Raw genomic sequence first — 25803 nt, 5'->3', positions numbered from 1 at the left:
GGGACGGCGCTTCCCAGTTGAGGGAGTGGGCAGGTTTGAGCTAGCATGATGGACAAACATGTTGATGTTTATCTCAGTAGCTACTAATTCATTTTAATGCATTTTAGAAAAAAATTAAAACTAGCATATCAAATATCGTTTTGCAGATATTTTTGTTAGTGATACTAAATTTACTTTCTTGTACAATAAGTTTTAAGTGGATAAAAGTCTAAAGAAAGATATTAAGTAAATTATAGTAGATGGTATAGAAACACAACAAAAATTTACCATCATTTATCAAGCTTCTATTATGTGCCATGCATTGTCCTATGGAACAAAATTATGCCAGTGGTCGGTGTGTGACTGAGGCTTGAGAAACACTGCTTCAGGGCACAACTTTCTCCCTTTTCCAGGAGAGTAGACGGGAGCGGAGGGGGAGACCCAGATTCTCTGATACTCCAGAAAACTTCACCAGCTTACAGTCTTCTGGAGAGGGCAGCGTCTTGCTCAGTGAAGCAATAGAAGAGGAACAGTCCCAGATACTCCGTAACCTAGGGCTAAACAGAGGCCAGATGTCACATAGGGAACAAAAACCAGAAGAGGAAGAACACTAACAGGTTGTATCGATCAGGGTACCACCAGCTGCTACAAAAAATATACCCCAAGGGTTTCATGGTTCAAATGCAACAGGTTATTTCTTGCTCAGCTAATAGTCTAGGCAGGTGCTCTGGGTGGGTGTGTGGCTCTCCTCCACATGGTGATTCACGACACTGGATCTTCTGTCTTACGGACTTTGTCATCCTCTACATTCAGGGGGCGGGGAGCACACCTACACCTGAAGAGCCTTGGTCCAAGAGCAGCGCACTGCACACTCACACTCCACGGACTGCAGCTCAGTTACGTGGCAGGTTGTAGCCTGCAGGAGAATCCCGAACCCAGGGGCCACGAGAGGGCTGAAATGCAGCCCACCTTCCTCTCACCGAGCCATGTGGCCTGAGGAAAAACTCCCTTTTTCTAACCCCAATGAAGATGCTGTGTGGACTGGCCTCTACCCTGGCCAGGGCTAGGGGAGCAGGGCATGGAAAGGGCTGAGAGGGGAGAGAGACAGAGAGAGAGAGACAGAGAGAGGGGAACCTGAGCCCAGGTGGCACCATGTGCCACCTGCAGCTCTTCCTCAGCATAGGGCCGAGCTGAGGCCTGGGATGCTGCCCGGTGGGGCAGTTGACCACCGTCCCACGCCCAGGTCTGTACAGACTTGTTCCACCCCGTGTCCGTGGTACCTGAGATCACCCAGTGTCAATGTCGGGGAGATGAGAATGGCTGGGAATAAGTGGAGAGGGGAGACCATGCGCCCTGATCCCAGGCCTCAGAGAAAGCTGCTCAGGTGGCAGCCCCCAGGCTGCTGCAGCCCCGTCCCTGCCAACATCACATGAGAGACAGGCCCCTGGAGGCTTCGCTCAGCCCCGAGCCTCCCCCAGCCCCGCGCTCCTCTTGTGGCCAGGTGCTGGGAGTCCAGGGAGTTGGCAGCCAGCCTGGCCCCACTGTGCCTTCCCCCTCCTGTCTGCCAGGGCGGCCCACTGGGACCTCTGCCTGGCCCAGCTGGTGCACAGCCGCAGGTGCCACTCTGCCTCACCTGTTTTTTGGTTAACCCGCGTATCCGTCACCCTTGTTTCTTACACCTTTCGCCATCCCACCTGCCTCACTGTAAATACTGCAGCATCAGCATGCTGACACTGGTCCCCAGGATGGGCACCAGCGGGCCCCTGGGGAGCTCCAGCCCCTTAGCAGCGGGACCAAGCAGAGCAGGCGATGGCAGCAAGAGAGTGTGCCAGCTCTCCAGACCCTACCCTCACAGAGACGTCAAAAGACCAGGGCTCTGGGCCCGGCGCTGCCCGGGGGTGGTCATCCAGCAACCAGGGGAAGCAGTGCTGCGTGGTGCTGACAGAGCGTGTGCCCTGGAGGCAGGCAGCTGGGGCGCACATCCCAGTGTGCCCCCGCCGCCAGCTGAGGGAGTTCGGGCTGGTCTCGTAACCCGTCTGAGCTGTGGTTTCTCCAATTATAGAAGGGGGGAAAACGATAATACTGGTGAACGTTAAATGAAATAAAGCCATTGGGAAGCTCTCACTAAATATAAGCTACTGCTATTATCTCTTAGGACTCCTTGACCACCAGAGTTCTGAGCAGGTGTGTCTCTCTGTGTGTGTATCTGTGTGTCTCTGTGTGTCTTTGTGACTAAGTCATCAGCTCCTAGGCTCACAGGAGACCCCAGGGAGGCCGCAGCCCTAGGCTTGCTGGTCCTCTGGGCTGGTTGGCTCGGCCTACCCTGGCCCCTGACCCTAGAGGTCCCTCCTCAACCCCAACCCTGGCAGTCTTCCACCACTACTAGCCTTTGGCAAAAACTCATAGTTCCTGATTTTCTACCTGAGACGTCTTGTCTGTAGCTCAAAGCCCCGCCTCTCAGCCCATGAGAAGGTCTGGTGTGAGTCAGTTCCACCTCATCAGCTGGCCCTCAACGTGTGCGGCTGGGGGCCTCCGTCTGCATGGTCCCCCTTGCTAACAAAGGGAGATAGGGAGCAGGGTCCTGCTAGAATTTCACATTAGTGTTGAGCTTTCCTTGTAGTTATTCTGCTGGGTGTCTTCTATTTAAATCACTTCATGCAGGGTTTCCGTTTACCATAAAGATATGAAGTTCGTAAGTACAAAGATGTGTCTAAGAAAAGTGATGGGCATCAGGTGGAACAGAACTTGGGCAGAAGTTAGAAGGTGTTCAAGGGTTAATGTTTGGGAAAGAATGATCTGGTCTAGTGGTTTTCAAACTTTTTGGCTTGAGAACACCTTTACACTACACATTATAATTTTTAAAAAATTACTGAGGACCCCAGTAAACATTTTGTTTATGTAGGTTATAGCTATCAATCTTTATTGCATTAGAAATTAAAAATAAGACAAATTTTTCAGTATTTATTCATTTAAAAGTAACTATAATAAACCCATTACATATTAATACAAATAACATTTTTATGAAAATTAATCTCAATATATTGTCTAAAAATACTTCAGTAAGCAGAATATCGTTGTCTCACATTTTTACACATCTCTTTAATGTCGGGCTTAATGGAAGACAAGTGCGTTTCTCACACATGCATCTGTGTTTAGTTCATTGTGATGTGTTGTTAGGTCGGAGAGTCTGAATCACATTTGGCCCCACACAAACACATGGTAGAAAAGGGAGTATTTTACCAGCCTTTTCAAATAGTCCTTCTTTGAAATTCACTAAAATTATTTTATTTAGTTAGTTTTGGCTGCGTTGGGTCTTTGTTGCTGCGCGCGGGCTTTTCTCTAGTTGCGGTGAGCGGGGGCTACTCTTCGTTGCGGTGCACAGGCTTCTCATTGCAGTGGCTTCTCTTGTTGTGGAGCACGGGCCCTAGGGCTTCAGTAGTTGTGGTACATGGGCTCAGTAGTTGTGGCGCACGGGCTTAGTTGCTCCGCAGCATATTCCCGGACCCCGGACCAGGGCTTAAACCCATGTCCCCTGCATTGGCAGGTGGATTAACCACTTCGCCACCAGGGAAGTCCCAAGCAGTAGTTTGTGTTTTGTTTTTTTTTTGTTTTTGCGTTTTGCGGGCCTCTCACTGTTGTGGCCTCTCCCGTTGCGGAGCACAGGCTCCGGACACGCAGGCTCAGCAGGCTAGGCTCACGGGCCTAGCAGCTCCGCGGCATGTGGAATCTTCCCGGACCGGGGCACGAACCCGTGTCCCCTGCATCGGCAGGCGGACTCTCAACCACTGCGCCACCAGGGAAGCCCCCAAGCAGTAGTTTCTTAAAGGGTAGAATCTGAAACTATATCAGTGACCATTTCCTACTCTGTTACGTTACAATCCATTGGTCTCTTCAACAAACAGTACGGGAACAACTGGACATCCACATGCAAAAACGTGAATCTGGACACAGACCTTATACTTTTCACAAAAGTTAACTCAAAGTGGATCACAGACCTAATGTAAAGTGTGAACGTATAAAACTCCTAGAAGATGATTTAGGAGGCAATCTAGATGGCCTTGGTTGTGACCATGACTCTTTAGATACAACACCAAAGGCACAGTCCATGAAAGAAAGAATTGATAAACTGGGCTTCATAAAAATTAAAAACTGTTATGTGAAAGACACTCTCAAGAGAATAAGAAGACCAGCCTTGGACTCGGACACAATATTTGCAAAAGAAAGGTTCAGTAAAGAACTGTTATCCAAAATATACAAAGAACACTTAAAATTCAACAGTAAGAAAGCAAACAATCTGATTTTAAGATGGGCCAAAAACCTTAACAGACACCTCATCAAAGAAGATACATGGATAGCCAACAAGCATATGAAAAGATGCTCCACATCACACGTCATCAGGGAAATGCAAATTAGAACGAGACACCAGTACACACCTTTGAGAATGGCCAAAACCTGGAACACTGACAACCCCAGATGCTGGTGAGGATGTGGAGCAACAGCAGCTCTCAGGCGTTGCTGATAGGATGCCAGATGGTCCAGCCACTTTGGAAGAGTTTGGTGGTTTCTTACAAAACTAAACATACTCCTACCATACAATCCAGCAATCATGCTCCTTCATATTTACCCAAAAGATGTGAAAACTTATGTCCGCACAGATGTTTATAGCAGATTTATTCATAATTGTCAAAACTTAGAAGCAACCGAAAGGTCCTTCAGTAGGCCAATGGGTAAGTAAACTGGGCAACACCCAGACAGTGAAATATTATTCAGCATTAAAAAAAAAAAAGAGTGATCAAGCCATGAAAAGACAAGGAGGAACCTTAAATGCATATCACTAAGTGAAAGAACCCAATCTTAAAAGGCTACGTACTGTATGATTCCAAATATATGACCTTCTGGGAAAGGCAAAGCTATGGAGACAGTAAAAAGATCAGTGGTTGCCAGGGGCTGGGGGAGGGAGGGATGAATAGGCAGAGCACAGAGGATTTTTTAGGACAGTGAGAATACTCTGTATGATACCACAGTTATGGATGTATGTCATTTATACATTTGTCTAAACCCATGGAATGTACTACACCAAGAGTGAACCCAAAGGTTAGCTACAGACTTTAGGTGATTATAATGTGTCAATGTAGGTTCATCTTTGGTTTAAAAATAAATAAGGTGTACCATTCTGGTGAGTGATGTCAATAATGGGGGAGGCTCTGCATGCATGGGTCAGGGGTTTTATGGGAAACCTCTGTACCGTCCTCTCAGCTAAGTCTTCTTTTAAAAATCCATTGGTCTACTTTGCACTTTGAATGGGTCAACTGTGCATGATTCTTAACGTCATTTTGATCATTTGGAAAATACTGGTTCAAAGTTATGCACATCTTCCAAATGTTGACGTATTTCAGTGGAGAATGTGAAGAACTCACATTTGTTAACAACATCTATCTTATCAGAAAAGTCTTCAGATATTGGGAAGCTGTCAAGTTATGGTGTTAAATACAAATTTCCAGAATTCTGATTTTTTGCTTGAAAGTTGGAATGTTTTCATTTTGGTAACAAATTTGTTAGTTGCTTTCCTTGAAGTGATAGGCTCGCTTGGTCTTTTAGAAAATGTCTTCCAAAGACCAAGTCTGAATTACCATTGTTTGTCTGTCAGGCATTCTTTCAAGTAAAAGTGGTGTCGTGTGAAAAAAAAGGGACCATTTGGGCTGGCAGGGCAGTCTTACAAGTGCCTTCCCTCCAGAAAACCATCATCTGCGTTTGCCCCACACTTCGTGTTTTATCACACAGAATATGAAAAAGACGTGCGTGCAGGGTAGAGATTCTTTTTTTTTTTTTAAATAAATTTATTTTTTAAATTTATTTTTGGCGTTGGGTCTTCATTGCTGCACATGGGCTTTCTCTAGTTGCAGCAAACGGGGGCTACTCTTCGTTGCAGTGTGCGGTCTTCTCATTGCGGAGCGCGGGCTCTAGGCGTGTGGGCTTCAGTAGTTGTGGCACGAGGGCTCAGTAGTTGTGGCTCGCGGGCTCTAGAGCGCAGGCTCAGTAGTTGTGGCCCATGGGCTTAGTTGCTCCGCAGCATGTGGGATCTTCCCAGACCGGGCTTGAACCCATGTCCCCTGCATCGGCGGGTGGATTCTTAACCACTGCGCCACCAGGGAGGTCCCTAGAGATTCTTTTAATTCATAATTTTGGCCACTTCCTCAAGGACATTCTTAAGTAGAACTGGCATTGGTTTTATTGTGACTGAACAGTGGCAGAGAACAGAATGGCAGCTGGTACAGTTAGGTGCCACTGCTTCCTGCGAAGGGACTGCGGTTTTGTCTCCCGTTGCTTTTGTACCATCAGTGCAGGCAGAGAAGCCAATAACATCGTTATAGAGTTAGGAAAACAGTTTTGATCTTGTGGACCCCTCAGAGACCCCCAGGGGTGTGCGGGCCACCCTTTGAGAATCACTGATCCAGCCAACCTCTTCCTTGTGCCTTTGAGGACAGAGACTCCGAAAACAGATGAGACTTGCCCAGGGTCGCAGGGTCAGTCAGGCAGAACGTGGACACCTGGTGCACTGCCCCAGGCTGTGTCCCTGAGGTCCAAGAAACAAGTGACACGCTCCTTTTCAAACAAAAACATCATCCAATCACTTTTTTTTTTGCGGTACGTGGGCCTCTCACTGTTGTGGCCTCTCCCGTTGCAGAGCATAGGCTCCGGACGCGCAGGCTCAGCGGCCATGGCTCATGGGCCCAGCCGCTCCACGGCATGTGGGATCTTCCCGGACCAGGGCACGAACCCGTGTCCCCTGCATCAGCAGGCGGACTCTCAACCACTGCGCCACCAGGGAAGCCCCCGGTCACTTTAATGGATGGTGCGGGAACTGATGTCTCCAGCGAGGAGACGAGGAGGGAAGGGGTGTCAGCGAATAAGCCCAAGGAGAGGCACCATCAGTCAAACCTGTCATCTCCAGAACCTGCCGGCCTCCCATCATGTACGTGCTGTTTCAGCTTCCATCTTTTCTCTTCCATATTGTGTCACTAATGTCTCCCAGCTGAGGCGGCTCTAATTAATCTATTCACCACCATCACTTTGTGTTCTGAAGAGAAGAGGTTGTCCATTATCACTTTTCTTTCCCTTTGACTGAGCTCTGTGTGGGTAATTTCATTCTGCCGTTGTTCGTTTCTTAGAAATTTAGCCTATCCAATTTTAGTTCTTTCTCCCATCTCAGGACAATGAGCTCAGGGGAAAGGAGGCAGAGGATTTGGAAATTTCTGTCCCTTTCATCTTAAAGTTTATTTTGGACTGAATAGTGCCTGCCTGGTGGTTCAGCTGTCCTCCCCGGCGCCGTCTAGGAGAGCCTCCCAGGAGGTATAGACTGGTAGGTCTGGACCCAGCAAGGGGAGAAGGGCAACAAGAGAAAGTGGCACCACGCGAGGCTGCTCCAGAGGGGTTGCTGATTGGGGTTTTGGGCAAGCATGCTTCCCCACTCCATCCTTGCGATCTGAAGCAATCGGAAGCCGTGGCGACATAAACACACCACTGCCCCAGAGGGCCCAGGACAGCTGCTGTCCTGCACCCCCCATCTCTGCCAGTCACCCACCTAGGACACCCCTCTGCACTCTCGCCGGCTATCGCTGGCTGGGGCACTGGCCTCCTCTGCAGGCCCTGCTCGCCCCCTTCTACACTGGCCTCAGCGTTTCCCGCCCCATACCCGACAGTCTCCCTACCCACCTCTGGCCCTGAAACCCCTGCCAGGGTGGTTTTAGGAGACACACGCAGTGGCTTCACCTATGAACAGCACAGCTGGGGAGAAGGCCAAAAGCCATGCCTCCTGAGAAGGGCCGGGGGCCTGAGAATGTCCCCAGACCCACACTCAGGGAGTGTTAGCATCTGCTCCGTAAGGCTCCATCCTGGAGCTGCCCACAGTGGGGCCCAGGCTGCTGCCAGTGCTCTCCCTGGGTTGGGGATACACAGTTCGCACTGCACTCGGTCTGTGTGAGAGCTCCTGGACCATCTGTGCGGGCTGGGTACTGTTCTTCATTTAATGTCCGTGGGCTGTGTGGACCTCTGAGCCCACCATTGTCCAAAGGTCCTGTTGATAGCTGGAGGGGTGTCTGATGCCCTCCAGGATCCACTGCTTCCTGGCAAGGCCCTCGGCTTCCCCTTTAATTCCCCCGTGAGGGAAGAGCAGTCTCTGGACTGTGCCTGCCTTGTGGGCACAGCTGACCCACGACTGCCTGCTCCCAGTCATACCCCCCTCGCATCCCCCGTCCGCACCAGTTTCTCCTTGAGCTGTGGCCCTTACTTAGTGGCTGCCTCCTTGGAGGAGCCTTCCCGGACTCCACAGCTTGGTTGATGTGTCTGACGCCCTCACTGGACAGCAGGCTTGGGTGGGCAGTTTCCAGATCCTGCTGGCTGCCATATCCCCGGCACCCAGCCCTGGGCTCAGCCAGCCTGTGGTGAGCAAACATTCGCTGGTCTAGCACTGGCTCCTTCTGCTTAACTTGGGCCAGGGCCAGGGGTGGGACCCACACCAATTACAAGGTCTGGCAGATGGTTTCTGAGTGGAAGCTTTTAGGTGTCGAGCGCTAGAACCAGTGAGCGCTGGAACCCGGGCCAAAGTCATCCCCACAACCCCCTGGTTCTTGAAGATACATAGCAAGCCAGAAGGAAAAGCTGCTTCTAAACAACTGGAAGATCCAATGGTTTTGAGACGGAAAAGGGTGTGATCCTTCAGAAAATGAGGTTCTTCAGAAAACCCAAGTCTTTCCCCCCTCCTCAGGAGGCAGCCTGGGCTCAAAACAGAGGAGGTTTCCAGAAGGGCTTAGGACAAATCAATCCCTGAGGAATCCTCTGAACCCAGCTGGAGGTCTTAGGAGAGTCTTCCTTTTACAAGGCCCCAGGCTCCTGACAAAGATGGGACCATGGGACAGAGGGAGGGGACGTCAAGGGGGCAGTTGTCCCGTGATGTGTTCAGGGCTGGGGAGATGCAGACAGTCTCTCCTTATGCCTAAATATTTCTCTTTCTGGCAAACGTGAAAGTTCCTAAGGTGGGGACCCCACTCGGTAGTGGGTGTACTAAGGATAAGTGAGTGAATGGGTGGGTGGCTACATAGATCAAAGAGGAGTGAAAGGAATGAAAAGGGTGCACAAATGAAGACTGAAGGGATGGGCAGACGCTGTGGAAGGATAGAAGGGAGGTGCAGGGATGGGCGGGTGGTTGTGGGAGTGAGTTGGTTGATGGATGAACAAGGGTGGCTGATGGGTGATGATGTAATGGGTGGGTGGACGCCTGATGTTGGATGGGTAGGTACCCTAGATAGGGGGTGAGGGATGTGTGGATGGATGGCTTGAGAAGGGACGGCACAGCTGAAAGGAGGCAAGATTAGAAATAGCACCCAACCCTTGGTTCTGCTGTAGCATCTTTCTGGAGAGCCAGGAAGGTTCCCTTCGCTAAGGCAAGTGGTAGGCCTGTGAGGTGCCCCCCTCTCCCCCCCAGAGACCCTGTGCCTGACAGTGTGCTCTAGGCACAGGCCTTGTGAAGTACTCCTAAGTCCAAGTGAAGAAAGAGCCCCAAGCATGCCCAGCCCTGAACTGCTAAGTGCCTGTAGTGCCTCAAGTTTTGCCACTAACAAAAAAACCTCATAGCTGTCTAAAATACCCTGGGGACCACCACTTCCACTGAGAGTCACAGTTAGGGAGCCATGTGCCAGCTCAGACCAGGGAAGCAGGGGTGAGGGAGGGGGCCCCTCTCTCCCGCACTTCCCCCAGCGGCAGATGGGAAGGGAGGGTCACTCCCTTGCACGTGCAAGAGAGAATGTGACTGCCGCATTTTCTCAGATGCAGGGCCCTGGGTAGCATGTACGAAGTGCCCAGAATGTGCACGCTGCCATTCTCCATCTGCTGACATTGCAGTACTCAGGCTGGGCCTCCAACATCGGGAGTCTGTTTGTCTCTTTCCCAAGGCAGCTGTGCCCACTGGGCCTGGCCTGCCTGGTCTGTTGGGTTGGGCTTGTCCGGCTTGCCCTCTTTCTCCTGTTGGCCTGTGCACTCCTGCCCCCTGGTGGGAGCTGGGGCTACCGCAGTGCACGCGGCAGGGCTGGGCAGAATGGAGACTTCCCCGCAGGTAGAGGACTGGTGTGTGTGTGTGTCTGTGTATGTGTGTGTGTGTGTGTGTGTGTACATGCACACAGTCACACTTTAGTTGGTCTAAAAGATGAGAGAAGGAGGAAAACTCTGAAAGATCCAAAGCAGCTCTTCAAACAGAAACGGTTATAATTACTATGATTATTGTTATCAAGATTATCATGCTTACCTGAGAAATCTTGTACAAAGTAGGCTTATTTTATGTCAGCTTGTTGTTTGTGTCTCAGAGACCTCACCTTTGCTTATAGTAACTAGCATTTGTGGGGCTCTTTATGTTGCAAAGCTGTGTCACGTCGATTTAGCCTCTTTCATCTGCACAAACAACCCTGTGAGGTGGGAACTAATAAGAGAGCAGAGGCTCAGAGAGGTTAAGTGGTCTGTCCAAGGTCACAAAGCTAAAAAAAGCTGCAGAGCCAGGATTTGAACCTGGGTCACCTGACTGAAAATTCCTATTCGCTTCCCCACCATATCCTTTGCGTTTCCTCTCTTGAGAGAGAAAAGGCTCTCTCTCAAACTTTAGTTCCAAGCCCCTTTGCTCAGAGGAGAGGGGAAGAGTTTTGCAGACCCAAGTGTTTAACATGCACTTGGCAGTCCCAGCTTCAGATGGTGCATACACCAGGGCACTTGCAAGGCCCTGCAGTGCCTGGCGTATGCGCAGCGGTGTGTGGTATTCATTGCCAGTGGCTCAGCCAGGCCAATGCCAGCTTCCCTGTGTCACCACTCATCCCACCACCACCCCTGGTGTGGCACAGCACAGGCTGGCACCTGCTGCGTCTCTGAGAAGGGTGACCAGGAGACACTGGGCAAGAGAAGCTGGTGCAGGGGGGCTCTCTGTGCAGAGTGGGCAGGCGGGAAGGGGCCTGTGGACCATGGAAGCCCACACCCCTCCTCACAGCATGGGTTCCGGCTCTCAGGACCAGCTGGCTGACTAGAGATAGCTTTCTGGAAGTAGAACCCCTCACCCCTGGACACCAGCAGGCAGCCCCACTGACAGGCCCCTGGATCGCAGGTGCTGCTTCCCAAGCACACTCATGGCCAGTCCCCAGTAGTCCATGTCCCCGTGGCAGGGGGCCCTGGGCTGCATGTCACAGCGAGGGACCCCTGTGTACTGTCAGTTCACGGGGGCAGCTGCTCCCATCACCACCCTGGGCACCCTGCTCCCCAGCGTTGGCCCAGGGCAGCCCACTTCTGGGAGGCACCCTGTGCTGAGCTCCCCACCCCACCAAATGCTGGAGATGCCCCCATCTCCATGTGCCGCTTCCTCTCCCTGCCCACCCCTTTCTCCAGATGCTCATGGGTAGGGTTTCTGCGGGGTTCTCTAGTGTTGCGGGGCTTTCCAAAAGTATCTCACCTCTTTCTAGAGCAGCTTCAGGACATCTACATGTCACCGTTAAGATGTCATTTAACCAGAAAGGTAACACTGGCTCTGATGAAAAGAAATGTTAACGCTGATTTTAAATCATTGATATGGTGAGAAGAATCCTGCAGGTGTCCCTGAGAGTCATAACCTCTCCGGAGCCTCCTGATCCAAAACCCAGAAGAATGGCATCTTGTATGACAGTCTGTAGGTCCATCCACATCTTACAGAGTGAAGTAAGTCAGAAAGAGAAAAACAAATATCGTATATTAACGCATATGTGTGGAACCTAGAAAAATGGTACAGATGAACCGGTTTGCAAGGCAGAAATAGAGACACAGACACAAAAATAGAGGCAAACGTATGGCCACCCAGGGGGGAAAACTGGGTGGTGGTGGTTGTGGGATGAACTGGGAGATTGGGATTGACATGTATACACTAATATGTATAAAATAGATAACTAATGAGAGCTTGCTGTATAAAAAATAAATAAAACAACAAAAAATGGCATCTTGCCTGTGGTTCACATTCAGAAATGCAGGGTCCCAGCATGTCCTTAAATGTCTCACCCCTTCCCACGCCCCCACCCCTAGGCATCCCGAGGGCAGGCAGATTGGCCTCCTCTTCTCTTTCTGGTCCCCGGGGAGCTGGGGCGGCAGCACGGCCCGCCCCTCAGGTCCTCCCTGTGCTAGTGCTCTGTTGGCTCACACGACAGCTCTATGAAGAGAATGATGATACTGTCACCCCATTTTTCAGGGTAGGATGCTGAGCCCAGAGACGTTAAGGCCCTGCTCAAGCCAGGACCCCAGTTCTGGGTGGTGCCTTGAGCCTGTGGCCGGAGCCCCTAGAAAGCCGCATGGAGCAGGACTGGAGCCCCGAGGCAGGGGTGACCAAAGGGTGCTGTCGGGAAAGGAGTGAGTCTTGGCGGTGGTGGCATGGGAACTGGACGTTACAGCACGGGCAGCCCCAGCCCATAGAGAATGGCGGCCGGGGAGGGGTGGGCATACTGGGTACTTTGTAAGTGCCAGACCCAAGCCACCCAGGCCCATGCGTCTGAGGAAGGGCAGCGGTCACGTTCTCTGTCACGTGCAGGGAGCGCCCCTCCCTTGCTCTCTGCCGCTGGGGGCAGTGTGAGAAGGCGGGGCCCACTTCCCTAGCCCCGGGCTGGCAGATGGCTTCCTAACTGACCCTCAGTGGAAATGGTGCCCCGCAGGGGCATGTTAGACATTTGTGAGGTGTCTGTGGCAGTGGCAGTAATTGGGGCACTACAGGCACTTAGTGGCTGGGGGCCAGGCATGCTGGTGTGTGACAGCGGCACACAGTGACGAATGTCCTGCACCCACTCAGCCCAACCGTGCAGGGCCCTGCCGGGCACGGTGTCAGTGAACAGCCTCCTTCAGCTCCTTGCAGGACTGTCTCCAGAAGCCCACCAGATGGCCTCTAGTGTCCAATACGTGGCCAGTGCCCACAGGGCATCTTAGTGCCCCCCGACACAGGAAACATAGTGCAGCACATGGGCGCGGACGTGTGCCCAGGGCATGGACGTGTGCCCAGGCATGACAGGAAGAGGGGAGGGGAGTCCGATGCCAGAGGAACTGTGTTGGCCGCAGTAACGGGTTGGGTCTGCCTGGAGGAGGTAAGCCTGGTATTGGCCTCGGCACACCAGGCAGTGTATTGTCAGGACTCTTCGGGGTGCACGTGCAAAAATAAACCAAGTCTTTAACTAGGTTAAGAACAAGTCAGAGGATTGATTGAGGTAGCTGGAAAGCCAGAGGTATGTGTGGCCGCAGGCACAGCTGGACCCAGGTGTTTTGACATGTTATGGGGACCCGGCGTGCCTCCCTCTCTCAGCTCTGCCTCAGTGATGGCTCCACACTCAGGTGGGCCCTTCCTTTGAGGGTCTCTCTCTCCTAATAGTTTATACAGGTGTCCTGGAGCTGGTAGGGTTAGTCTCATTTGACAAATTTGGATTCTTTGTCCACCCCAGACTGTTCACTAAGGCCAGCAGGATGGACCGGCCAGGGCCAGACCCTGTGTCCACGCTGGAGCCGTGGGACAGAGGAAGTCCCACCCAAACTGCTCAGACTGAGTCGGGGGAAAGAGTGCTTTCCTTCAGGCAAGCAGAGGTTCTGGTGCCTCAAAAGGAGGGAATGGAAGCCACATAGGTAGAGGGGGCAGCCATCCAGCAGAAAAGGATGGAGCAGATCAGAGGGGATGGGCCGTTCCCTGCCACCTTGAAGCTGGTCACTGCCCCGGCATCCTCCACTGAGTAACACTGCACAGGTCAGACGTAGTGGGTCTGCCCCGGTACATGCGTTGCTTTGTCACGCCTCATGCTGCCGGGACAGCTGGGCGTGCTCTGACCAGCAAGAGGTGGCAGCGCCATGGGGGCTGTAGCAGAGGGCAAGGTGCTGGAAAATGCCTCCCCCACCCCGCCACCGGCCCAGGAGGGGACCTGGACAGGAAGGTCAGGCCCAGTGTGAGCCGCATCCCCCAGGGCCCCAAAGGCAGGAAGACAAAGGGGCAAGGCCCCCCTCTGGCTCTATTAATTGCTTGTTAAGCTTGACCCCCACAGGGCTGGCCCAGCCAGACAGCTGCCACTGTCCTCCAGGGTGCATCGGCAAGGCCCCTTCCTCCCGCCATGCCTGACCCTTCCTACCTTCCTCCTTACCCATCTCCCCTACCTTTGATCAGGGGGCGGGGCTGGACACCAATGTCTGAGATGCAAGTCCAGGGCTGTTGGCTGGAGCACAGTAGAGGTTAACCTTGGGTCCAGGCTCTCCCATTTACTAGCTGTGTGACCTTGAGCAAGTTACCTCTGAGCCTCAGTCTCTCCCCATCTGTTAAACAGGATGGCTACCGGGCAGAGCTGCTGTCATGGTTGAACGAGACACAGTGCTGTTGAAATGGACAAGATGAGAGGAGTTGGGAGATAGAGAGGGTGGAGTGAGAAATCGAGGCTGTGCCTGACAGTAAAATGCCAAGGACCCATTCATCTCACAAATGCTGCTGAGCACCAACAGCTATGTACAGAGCGTTGTGAGGTGGGGGTGCCGTGAAAAGCCAGGAGATTATCCCTGCCCTGAGGAACAGGCACACACAGCACCAGCTGTGACTGGAGTGGTTGGTGTGCGTGGGGGCAGACTCTGCCTGGGGCGTGGAGGAGGGCTTCCCTGAGGCAGTGACACTTGAGATGGGGAAGAGCCAGGGGAAGGATGATCTGGGCGGTGGAGCACCCTGAGGTGAGGTGACCCTGGCTACCTGGGGAACAGAAGGAAAGGCTGTGTGCTTGGAGGCCCAGGAAAGGGGAAAGGGTGGGCGGTTAGGACCGAGAAGTAGGCAGGGGCTTTGGAGGCCAAGGTAAGGAGTTTGGAATTTAGGGATAATGGGAAGCTATTGAAAGAGTTTAAACAGGGAGAGTTATTGTGTCCATTAGGATCAGGTTTGACTGTGAATATCCGAGACCTAGAAAATAGTGATTTAAATGAGGTATAAGTTTAATTTCAATGTAAAAAAAAAAAAAAGTCGTCAAGGACCTGTTTTTAGATCACCTGTCCACTGTCCCTAGGGTGTAGACCTTGTCTTCATGATCCAAGTTGGCTGCTAGAGTTCCAGCCATCACAGGCTTCAGGAAGGAGGAAGTGAGAGGAAAAGGGTGCATCTTCCCTTTACAAAGACTTCTCCAGAGACCTCACTACACTTTGGCTTACCTCCCCATGGGTAGGACGGGTCACATGGTCACATCTCTGCCACAAGCAAAATTAGGAAAAGAAGTCTTTAAGTCGGATATCAGTGTGCCCAGTTAAAAAAATTGTGGGTTCTTTCTCTACGGTCTCCTGCTGGCTGCTATGTGGCAGACAGACTGAAGAGAAGCAAGAGGAAGGCAAAGACCCCTTGGGAGGGGGCTCGGGGCAGCCAGGGAAAGATGGTGGTGGCTCGGACTCAGGGCTGTGCAGGAGGAGATGGGGAGAAGTGGACATTGGGAGGGAGGTGGCAAGATCAAGGATGACTCCTAGTCTTTGAGTCTGAGCAGTTGGGCCGATGGTTGTGGCGTGCACTGAGCTGGGGAAGATGGGAGAGAAACAGAAGGGCAGACAGAGAGGTGTCGCCAGCACAGGACCTTGCCCCACCCCCGCCTCTGCCACACCTCGGGGACGAGATGGAGCTGGGAGGACAGCGCCGGGCCAGCCTTCCCCAAACCATGCACTGCATCCCACTGGAGTGGGAGTCCCAAGATTCCAGACTACACACAGAGGAGCATGAAGTGGCTTTGTGGAGGCCCATGGTTTCTACACCACACCCTTGAGTGGCTGGCTGAGGCATAGTGCGGCTCTAGGTGGGGGGGTGTCTCTCCCCCAGCAAGAAGTCTTGCCCTACCCATCCCTCAGGTCCCGACTCCCTTCTCACAGATCAGGCAGGAACCTGGAAGGAGGGGTCCACAGGAGGAAGTCTGGGAAACTGGCCCGGTTTGTCACAGTCATCCCACAGGTGGGAAAGCAGGCTGAGATTTCCCGAGGTCACGCAGGCACACAGGAGCAGCATCAGCACATAGGCCCTGACTCACAGGCCTGTTTTTAGCCCCAGGTGGAGGCACCAACCCTGCTCACCCACGCCTGTATCCCTGAGTCACCGCCTGCCTAAGGCACCCAACGCCTCAGTCCCAGGGCCAGCTTTGCAGGTGGCTGCCCCCAGGGGAGGCTGCGGTGCTGAAGAAACTCATCTCCTAGACGGACGGGGACCCACGCTCTCCTGGTGGGCAGCCCTCCCTGTCAGCTGAGGGTGACTTTGGGAATCCGAGGGCTGATGTCTTCGGGACAACTAGTCCCTAGGGAGCTAGGTCCGGGCCAGCATCATGGGCATGGCCTGCTGGCCTCCAGGCCAGTTGTGGCTTCCTTCCCAGGGCCGGCAGGCAGAAGGGGACACAGTGCCAGCGTTTTCCCATTGACCTTGTGCAGTAGACAGGCTCTGAGACATAAGTAGCTACTTAGCCGGACAGCTTGATTCCGGAAGTCTCCACAGAAGGCTTTGGCCCCACGTACCTTGGTGCAGAATGTTTTGTTGGCTACAAGTCTTCCAGGCGTTGACCTTGTCTCCTTCGTGTCTCTCCCACCGCGAAGGACACCTGCAGATTTCCAGCACCTCCGCTCGCTTCCTGAGCCGCGTGCGGCAGGCTGAGGAGCCTGGGTCTCTGGCTTACTTGGAGGGCGGCAGGGTTGAAAGGGCTCGAGAGTGGAGCAGTGGTCTAGTAACGATTACCGTGCCCTTGAGTAAAGGACCCTCTGTTGCTTCCCCTCTCCCTGACCAGGCCTAGGGCTGAGCCCTTGTCCCGGTGCCCTAGCAGGTGCCCGGCCGGGGCTTCTGTCCCCACCGAGGCCTCAAAGCCGCCGTCCATGTCTCCTCACAGGCCGATGCCAAGATGGTGTGTGATGTGGTGAGTCGAATGGAAGACACGGAGCCCTTCTCTCCAGAGCTGCTCTCTGCCATGGTGCGACTCTGGGGCGACTCAGGGATCCAGGAGTGCTTCAACAGGTCCCGGGAGTATCAGCTCAACGACTCCGCCAAATAGTGAGTGTCCCAGGCAGGCGGGAGGCCGAGAGTGGGGCAGCAGTGCGGGCATGGAAGGGCTGGGGTCAGTGGGGCAAGGAGGCGCCCTTGCTGAGGTGGGAACCGCTGTGAGGTGTTCTGCCTCGGGCGTCAGGAAGGAAGGAGAAGGGGCTTCTCCTCCTGCCCCCGGGATGAGAAGGAGGCCAGGGAGGTGGGGGGCACAAGCCGACAACAGGGCTCCCAGAGGCCCAGGGGCCATCACCTGCTTGCTCTGGAGGGGGCCTGGCCCTCCAGAAGGAAGATTGTCAGTGTAGCAGTGTTTTTGCCCCTGGAGAACCCTTGACCCCATAAGTACAAATCAAGGGCAACATAGAAAATAACTTACATGGTGCCCTTTTGTCTTCTTTTTGAGAAAATAATACCCTTTCCATTCCTCTATCTTTAAAATTAAAAATAAGGAATATGTAACTCATCAGATAAGTAAAATAAATAATCAAACATACACTTTAATACTGTGTTATAACTAATAAGGGGAAGAAAAGGACAGAGGAGAGAGAGGGGCCCGGTGGGGCAGGCGAGGAGAGGGGGTGAAGCAGCTGAAAGCCAGAGAGGGCTGGAGGGGTAGGAGAGGGGAAGGCAGAGGGAGTGACAGGGGATCACAGGACTGCCTGCTGCAGCCTTGTCACTCTGGGCGTCTGGAAGTTTACATGCCCTTGGCCCCTAGATGGGGGGCTCCAGGCCTCTGGGAATGATCTGTGGTGGTCGGGGACACGCCTTCTGTTTTGAAGACATTGTCCCTGCACTCCAGCTTTCAGGAAACGCACCCACTTTTACAGTCTCATGTCCAGGTTTTCAGTGGGAGCCTCTGGGCTTAAACCCCACTATCTTAGGACACCTGTGCTCCGACACGGATCTGCTCAGCTTCCTCACCAGCGCTTCTCATCTGGGGCCACTTTGCCCCCAGGGGACATTGGCAATGTTTGGAGGCATTTTCGATGGTCCTGACTAGGGTGGTGCTACAGATGTCTAGTGGGGTAGAGGCCAGGGATGCTGCTGACTTCCTACAGACACACTGTACAGTCCTTCATAGCAAAGAATTACCTGACCCAAAATGTCAGTATCGCCAAGATTAAGAAACGCTGGTCTCCACGGTGCCGATGTAGCGGAGACTAACTCCAAGAAAACAGCGCTCACTAGTGGATGCTGGGACATTGCCATTGGCTGTGACGAGAGCTAACAAACCAGGGACTTGTCTTCCCATCTCTGCACACCTAGATTGTCCACGGGGCAGGTGCCTGGGTCCCGTGAGTCCCAGGTGGTAGCGACGCAGGCCCCAGCCACTGATGAGCCCCCAGGACACCTTGGTGGACCAGGGGTGCGAGCCCAAAGGTTCAAGTCCACACCTCTCTCTGTACACTCAAGTCACAGACCTCAACCCAGGTCGCCCCCTCAACGCACAGCCATTCAGGCCTGGAGAGAGTCCCCCGCTTCGTCTCCCCCTCTGTGCCCACTGCTCTGCCCAAGTCCAGGCCCTTCCCATCCCCCCACCACCCTCAGGGTCTCCTCAGGGCATCAAATCGTGACCCCCACTTAAATTGTTACCACTTAACTAATTATAATTTGAACCCATGGCAAAAAAATTTTAGAACAATACAGAAAGGTATAAAATTGATAGTGAATCCTCTTCCCAGGCCTGTTCCCCTCCTGCTGTTAACTATCTCCATTTACTTGTCCCAGTGATGTCCAGAAAAACCTGACCCTCCAACTATAAATAGTATTTAATGACCTCCAGCTGTGAAAGCTGAGGGAGTCAGACCTTCCTTTGCTGTTCCCCACTTCCACCACCAGTTTTTTGCTAGTTTTACAGGATTATTTTTAGTTCTTCTGGTGGTTACCTTTATAACTTGAAATGAACGACTTGAGTCAGTACTTGTCAACTCCCCCCCAGCTAAGCTGAGGAGACCCACCCTTCTCTCTCTCTGTCGTCTCTGGGACGGGACTCCGAGGCGGGCAAGGGCGGGACCCACAGGCAGTCAGGTTCGGAAGGACCTTAAATACTTTCTGGTCTAGGGTTGCTTTGCTGTTGTAGTTTCAGCTGCTAAATCTCGTCTTCTGACAAGAGCTGAGGCCCAAAATGTGAAACAGTTCAACGTAGACTTGTTGTGACAGAAAGGAGAGGCCCAGTAGGGCTGTCGCCTGGCACAGCTCCGGGGGGCACCAGTCACACCCTAGACTGTGTGAGTGTCTCTCCAAGGCCCAGAGCCTCAGTCACCACATGTCCCCTTCCAGCCCTGGGGAGCTGGCCCGTCCTTTCATGTTACTGGTGAGGCTCCAGGGCTCTCGGGGAGACAGGGCACCCAGGTCTCTCTGTGTCATGAGCCGGGGGCGGGTGAACACGGCTGGCCCTCCCCTTTCCCTTCTGAATGATGGCTCTGAGACAGGTCCTGGAAACCCAGAAACCTGAGCACATCCCAGCAGGAGCTGTAAGACGTAGTTCTGTGGTTTGGTAGGATTATTTTTTCCCAGACTGAGGTCCCCACTAAAGGTCAGCGCTGGCTGGCAAAGCGTCCTCTCCTTCCCTCCTCTCGGGTCTTCCTGCCCCCCTCCCCATCTGCTCTCCTTAAGCCGTAGAGCCATCATTCCAACGCTCTTCTGGTCAGAGCCTTCCAGAGTGAAATTCCAAGTCCTTACAGTGACCTCAGGGGCCTACGTGCTGTGTCCCCCTCACCTCCATCACCCCTCCAGTCTCGCCACTACCTGCGCCTGCCCCGTGTTCAGCCTCCCCACCACCTCCCGTCCAGCGCCTGCAGCCTGGGCTCCTCCTCCACTGAGGTCGTGGCCTCTGTGCCCCCTGGTCCTGCTACTGGGGCATGAGAGGCTCATCCCCTCACCTCCTCAGTCTGCACTCGAATGTCATCCTGCTCGACAAGCCTTCCCCAGCCACCTGATATCAAATCGCCGCCCCCAGCCAGCCTCCCCACTTACTGGTAGCCTGATTCTTTCCTCCTGGCACTTATCACCTCCTGACATGTTGTACAGCTTACTCATCTGTTATTTACCACACACACACACACACACACACACACACACACACACACACACACACACACACACACGAACACACACACACAGGAACACAGGCTCCGGGGAACCCAGGACAGTCGGCAGACAGTACACACAGCAGGTGCACGGTCCACTGTGCTCACCCTACCCCCGCCATGGCCTCCTCCCTGCGTGAGGCTCAGCCAGCACCGAGAGACAGAGGGCCAGGTTGTCTGTCTAAAGGAGGTTCCCCAGCTGGGATGGGGGCCAAGACCAGAGGCTCCCAGCCCTGGTCTCCAGCTGGAGACGACAGGAGGAGGCTCGATTTGAAACCAACACAGCTTCTAAGCAGAGGCAGTGGGACCGTGGGGAGGGGCATGCACAGAGGGTTTGGGAGGATTGGGAAGGGCGGGAAGGGGCCTCCAGGCTGAGATCAGAGACTGCCCAGATGCCCACAGGCCTGGAGAGGAGGCTCTGCAGCAGCCAGAGCTTTCAGGTCTGCTCTGCTGCCTCTGCCTCTCTCCTTCCACAGGGGAGAGGAGGCCTGCAGGCCAGTTTAAGAGCACGGGCTTTGGAGTCAGGCAGACCTGCGCTCGAGTCCCAGCAGTGTCCTCTTTCTAAGAGTGTGGCTTCAAGCTTGCCTTCCCTGAGCCTGGGAACACACCGTCGGCTTTATTTCCTTAGGGAGAACTCTCACAAGGATTTGAGGCAGCCTGGGTTATTGGTTTACCAAGGGACACCCTCCTCGGTGAGGGCGTCTACCCTTCCCAGCCCTGTGGACATCCACAAGCTGGGGAGCCAGCCCCCCAGTGGGTCCCAGGGCAGGTGCCAATAAAGCACAGCCCCTCCACGCGCAGCCTGGGACCCCACGTCATGCCATGACTCAGGCCCTCAGGGCCACTTCCCGTGGGCTGTGTGTGGGGCTCTCCCCACACAGGGATGGGTAGCCCGGCTGGCCCTTTGGGTCCTTGAATCTTCTTGCCAGCCTGACCGAGCTCCCCCCTTTCTGTTTTCCTGGATCCCAACCTGGCTTGGGGTTCAAACCTAGCCCATACCGACCCCTAAAGCCCTTCCCAGTGCGTGGCCTGGGCGGGCGAAGTGCAGAGGCCTGGTCTGTCTACAGGGCAAGTGTTGGTGTGGGAGGGGCTCTGAGGCCAAAGACCTGGGTCCCAGCAAGGCCCCACCCCTGCCTGGCTGTGTGACCTCTGAGCCTCCCAGGAGCACCATATGGGACGATACGATGGCCCCCTTGATAAACCCTAAGGAACGTGGAAGAGGCAGGCGGAGGTTCAGAGGGCCTCTGGGAAGCACCATAGGGAACTGTTAAGAGGTGGAATCCCAATGCCTGGCTCACAGCTGGGTGAGGCACTCACCTTCATTAGAAAACCTCAGTTTTCTAATCTGTGAAATAGTACATCTAACTTAGGAAATTAAGGATGAAACATGATGATGCATATAAAGACTAGAACCTAACTGTTGCCTATTATTTTAAGATGAAGAAACGACAAACACTATTATAAACACGTTAGTCTCATTTAAAGATTCGGCCTTGTCTGAGTGTGCCTGGAGCCGTGTGCGTAGCCGTCGGTCTGAGCCAGAGGCTCTGAGCGCGTGCGGTGGGGACGTGAGCTTCTCTTTCTCAGCTGCCCCCCCGCCCCAACGCCTGGCCCTGGACGGCGTGGAGCCATCATTCCACAGCCCCAGTCAGGACTGGCTCTCGGGGAGGGCGGTGCCCAGTACCTGGTCTATGGTCCCCTGTGTGTTGCCATCCCCAGCTACCTGGACAGCCTGGATCGGATCGGGGCTGCCGACTACCAGCCCACCGAGCAGGACATCCTCCGAACCAGGGTCAAAACCACTGGCATCGTAGAAACCCACTTCACATTCAAGAACCTCCACTTCAGGTGAGGCCCAGGGAGGCTCCCGAGCCCTGGCGAGGGTGCCAAGAGATGGGCAAAGCCTGCCTCTCGGCCTCGCCTCGTCTGGAGCACCCAGATGTCGCCCTGCCTCGGGGAGCGTTCGAGTTGGGACAGGCAGTTAGATATGAGAAGGGGCCTATCTGTGTACCTCTCTTGCACCAAGTTCGGGGGCTGGGGTGAGCGGGGAGGCTTCCTGGAAGAGGGGTCCTGGAGTGGGGCTCTGAGGAACAGGGAAGATTTAAGCGGACAAGGGAGGGGAGTCCTGTCCCTGGGTGATTTCTGAGGAGGAGGAGGAGGAGGAGGGGGGGGGGGATCACCTAGGTGGCCCCTTGGCCACCTAGGCCAAGAGAGGGGTGGGGAATAAGGTGGGTGAACCCAAGCGACATGTGTGCAACCCCAGGACCCATGTCATCTCAGAGCTGGAGAGGGTTTGGAGATCAGCTGACCCACCCTCTCCGGGTACACTTGGGGAAACCGAGGCCTGGGAGGAGTAAGGCGGTCCCCAAGCACAGAACACAGCTCAAGTCCAGGGGTCTGAGCGCCTCAGAACAGGCCCTGCTGGAGGCTTGTGGCGCCACCTGGGGCAGCCTCCAGGCACTGAGGCCTGGGAGCCGCCATCCTGCCCCTCCCTGCCTCCATGTGTGGTTTCCAGGTGTCAGGTAGAACAGGAGGAGTGGCCTGTGTAAGGCCGCTTCTTGGCCCCCTGCCCACCCTGGGAGGGCTGGACTCCAGGACTGCTGGCCAGCCCACGGCCCAGCCCCTGCCCGCTCTCACTGAGACAGAGGGCGTTGAAGTTCTGTCTCTATCTCCGCAGGGCCGCACGAGCCTCACTGGGCACACGGACCCCTAGGCCTCCCCTGAACCTGGGGAGCACAGTGATGGGCACGGAGGCCCCACAAGGTGCCTCTTGCCCCCTACTCTCCAGTCTCTCCCCCCTCAGCCCTCGGGGGCAGAGGGTGCGGGGCTGGGCTCGGGGCTGCCCGGCCTGCAGAGTCTGAGCATAAGCGCTATGGAGGGACCGCAGAGACCATCAGCCTGTGCCCAGCATTTCAGATGGGGAAGCAGGATCCAAGGGAGGTGGTGATGGGACGAGTACAAGGCCTGTTTCCTTGTTGCAGGCCCACTCTGGGCTCTGCCTGCAGTTACTCTCCTCTGTCGGGAGGTCAGGGCCCAGCCCACCCCGGCAGCTGTGTGCCAGCAGACCTCCCAGGCCTAGGAGGCAGTGGACCTTCATTCAGGGCGTTAGGTGCGAGGTTGACCTCTTCCTTCCAGGAACCAAGCCGCACCTGCCACAGTCAACCCCCACGGCCCTCCTGCCCTCTGGGGGATGGTGTTTGAGAAGGGGAGAGGGAGGGGAGGCACAGAGCAGAGGCTTTGTCTGCAGACAGACCTGGGTCTCACCCCACCTCTACCACACCAACTCCTGCCGGGACCCTGGGCACTTAACCCCTTGGTGCCTCACTGTCCCTCCATGTAGCAGGTGACGCTCCCTGCCTCCCTCCTTCCCTCCTGGGCTGCTCTGGAGTTTTCACAGCCCACAGACGTGAACAGACACGCTCAGAAAGCCAGGGACAGGATGTGCGTGTTACCCTGAGAGGACCTCGCAGAGGTGTTTCTCGGGAACCTTGCAGAGGCGTTAGTAAAAGTCCTGAGATGCAAGCGCAGGTCTTCGAGTCTCTGTGGGAGCACAGCCCAGTCATGGGGCAGAAGCAGTGACGGCCACCCTGCCCCAGGGGCGCAGCAGTCAGCCCTGAGCACCCGGAGTGAGGCTCCTTGGGAGGCTCGTTGCGTGTACAGCCCCCTCCACCCCGCCGCCTGCTTGACCAGTGTCCGCACAGCGGCCAGGGCCCCACCACCCACCACGTCCAGCTTCCCTGTCTCCCCTGCAGGCTGTTCGACGTCGGGGGCCAACGATCTGAACGCAAGAAGTGGATTCACTGCTTCGAGGACGTCACGGCCATCATCTTCTGCGTCGCGCTCAGCGGCTATGACCAGGTGCTCCACGAAGACGAGACCACGGTGAGTGGCCCTGGGCCGCCTGGCCTCATGGACCAAGGCGGCTCTCAGGTGGGGCTGGCTGCAGTGGCCGGGGGTTCCGTTGTCGGCCAGGCCATGCCCGGGCTCCCTCTTCTGACTTCGTTGCGGGGCAAACGCCTCGTGATGCCAATGCAGCAAAGGCAGCCACAGGCCGCCCTGCTCAGAGGCTGCATGCAGACTGGTGACAAACGTCTCTGCGGACTCTGGGTCTCGGGCAGTACGTGCCTCTTTAATGAATTCAGCAGAGTCACAGAGGCCGTCAGGCCAGAACCAAATTAAGCAAATCCTAAACGAAATCAGGGTGCAGTCGAGCAAGAATGTACGTAAGACAGAAATAGCAGTTCTTAGCCCTCACGGCCCTCCCTGAGCAGTGGACAGGGCTGGTAGCCGGAAGGGCAACGGGACGTGGCATGTAGGCGAGTGACAGCGGTGGCGCGGGCCGCTCCCCTGGAGGACGCCAGCCCAGGTTCCCGCCTCCCGTCAATGCGTCTTCAGTCTGGGGCCTCAGAGAACTGCCAGGCTGGCTTCAGAGGGGGGCCCTCACCTGGAGAGGGCGTGGCCTTTCTCTGGGCCTGGGCTGGGCCTGGGCCTGGTTTGCTGCGGAATTCAGGCAACACCCTCTCTGCCTCGGTTACTGTCTGCTGTCTAAGGGGTGTAACCGTAGTACCTGCCTGGTGGGGCGTTGGCAATGGAGTGAGAATCCGCGAGAAGTACTTGGAACCGTTTCTGGCACAGCAGCGCCGAGCGGGTGGTTGTGTTATCACTGGGGATTGTGCTGAGCTGGGGGCCCACTGAGCTGCCCGTGGAGAGGTGGGCCTGCTGCAGAGCCTGCAGGGAAAGCCGAGCACTGGCCCGGCACACCACGGGTTCTCCGGAGACAAGCGCCTGCCGCGGTAGGGCTCCTGGGCTGTGGGGTCACACCTTTGGCGATCATTAGCTCCTGCTGTGTGAAGCAGGCACAGAGCCCTGGCACTGAGGGTTTGGGGCTGGGCTCGTCATGGTGGGCCTTGAGCAAGGCCTGTCTTCTCTCTGGGCCTGTCTCCTCATCAGTCCTGCCTGCTGGTCCCTTGGGACTGCTGCGAACATCTGCTGAGCTTTGGGGTGCAGTGCTGTGGGGAGGAGGAGCCGCCGTCCTGCGGGACTTATGCAACAATGAGGCCGTGGGAAGATTGGGGCCAGGGCCGCTGGCCGGGTGGGTGACCCGGACTCGCGCCACGTGCTGGCTTGTGCCTCTTGCCCTTTCTCCTTCAGTCCCAGGTACACTCCTGAGTTAGGCATCAGCAAAGCCCCCCAAGCCCTGCCTTGTTCCAGGGCGAGTCTCTGGGGCCCCAGCTGTGCAGTTCTTTCTGGTAACGCCGTAATCATTCTCAGTGGCCTCAGCTGGCTGTGGCGTCTAAGATCACCAGACCTGGACCCACTGACCACCCCAAAGCCCCAAAGTTCGGCTCCTGCTGCCCCCACAAGGCACCCGCGTGCAGGGACTGCCCCAGCACGTCTCTCACTGGTCCGTTGTTGACTCTGCTTTTGGACCCACTGTTCACGGTCTACTTGGCCACTCACGTGGTCTGAGATCCAGGTGGCTCATCTTTTCTTCCTGCAGCGCCTGGGAGTGGGAAGCAGGGCTGGTGCAGTGAGCAAAGAGCTGATCCTGCCGTGGGTTTCAAACAAACTGAAGCACTGGGGTGTCGAGGGCCCCAGGCCTCTCCCTGGGGACCCGCTCAGCTCAATCCCAAGTCCCAGGCCCATCAGCCCTGGGGCAGGGGGCTCGCACTCACCTCTGGAGCACAAGGCAGAGCA

The 25803-nt window shown here is 55.0% G+C and overlaps 1 protein-coding gene across 3 annotated transcripts in view; it reads left to right on the top strand.

Annotated features, from left to right (window-relative positions):
- The window catches only part of GNAO1 (G protein subunit alpha o1), a 167390-nt gene that overhangs the window by 124891 nt on the left and 16696 nt on the right, over positions 1-25803 (top strand). For all 3 annotated transcript variants that reach the window (XM_060289756.1, XM_030848038.2, XM_030848039.2), the window contains exons 4-6: positions 16869-17029; positions 21826-21954; positions 23859-23988. In XM_060289756.1, coding sequence (XP_060145739.1) covers positions 16869-17029; positions 21826-21954; positions 23859-23988 — 420 coding nt within the window. The remainder of the gene's footprint in view (positions 1-16868; positions 17030-21825; positions 21955-23858; positions 23989-25803) is intronic.

Source organism: Globicephala melas, chromosome 19 (genome assembly GCF_963455315.2).
Source record: "Globicephala melas chromosome 19, mGloMel1.2, whole genome shotgun sequence".
NCBI classification, from domain to species: domain Eukaryota; kingdom Metazoa; phylum Chordata; class Mammalia; order Artiodactyla; family Delphinidae; genus Globicephala; species Globicephala melas.
This window is presented reverse-complemented; position numbering and strand designations above follow the sequence as displayed.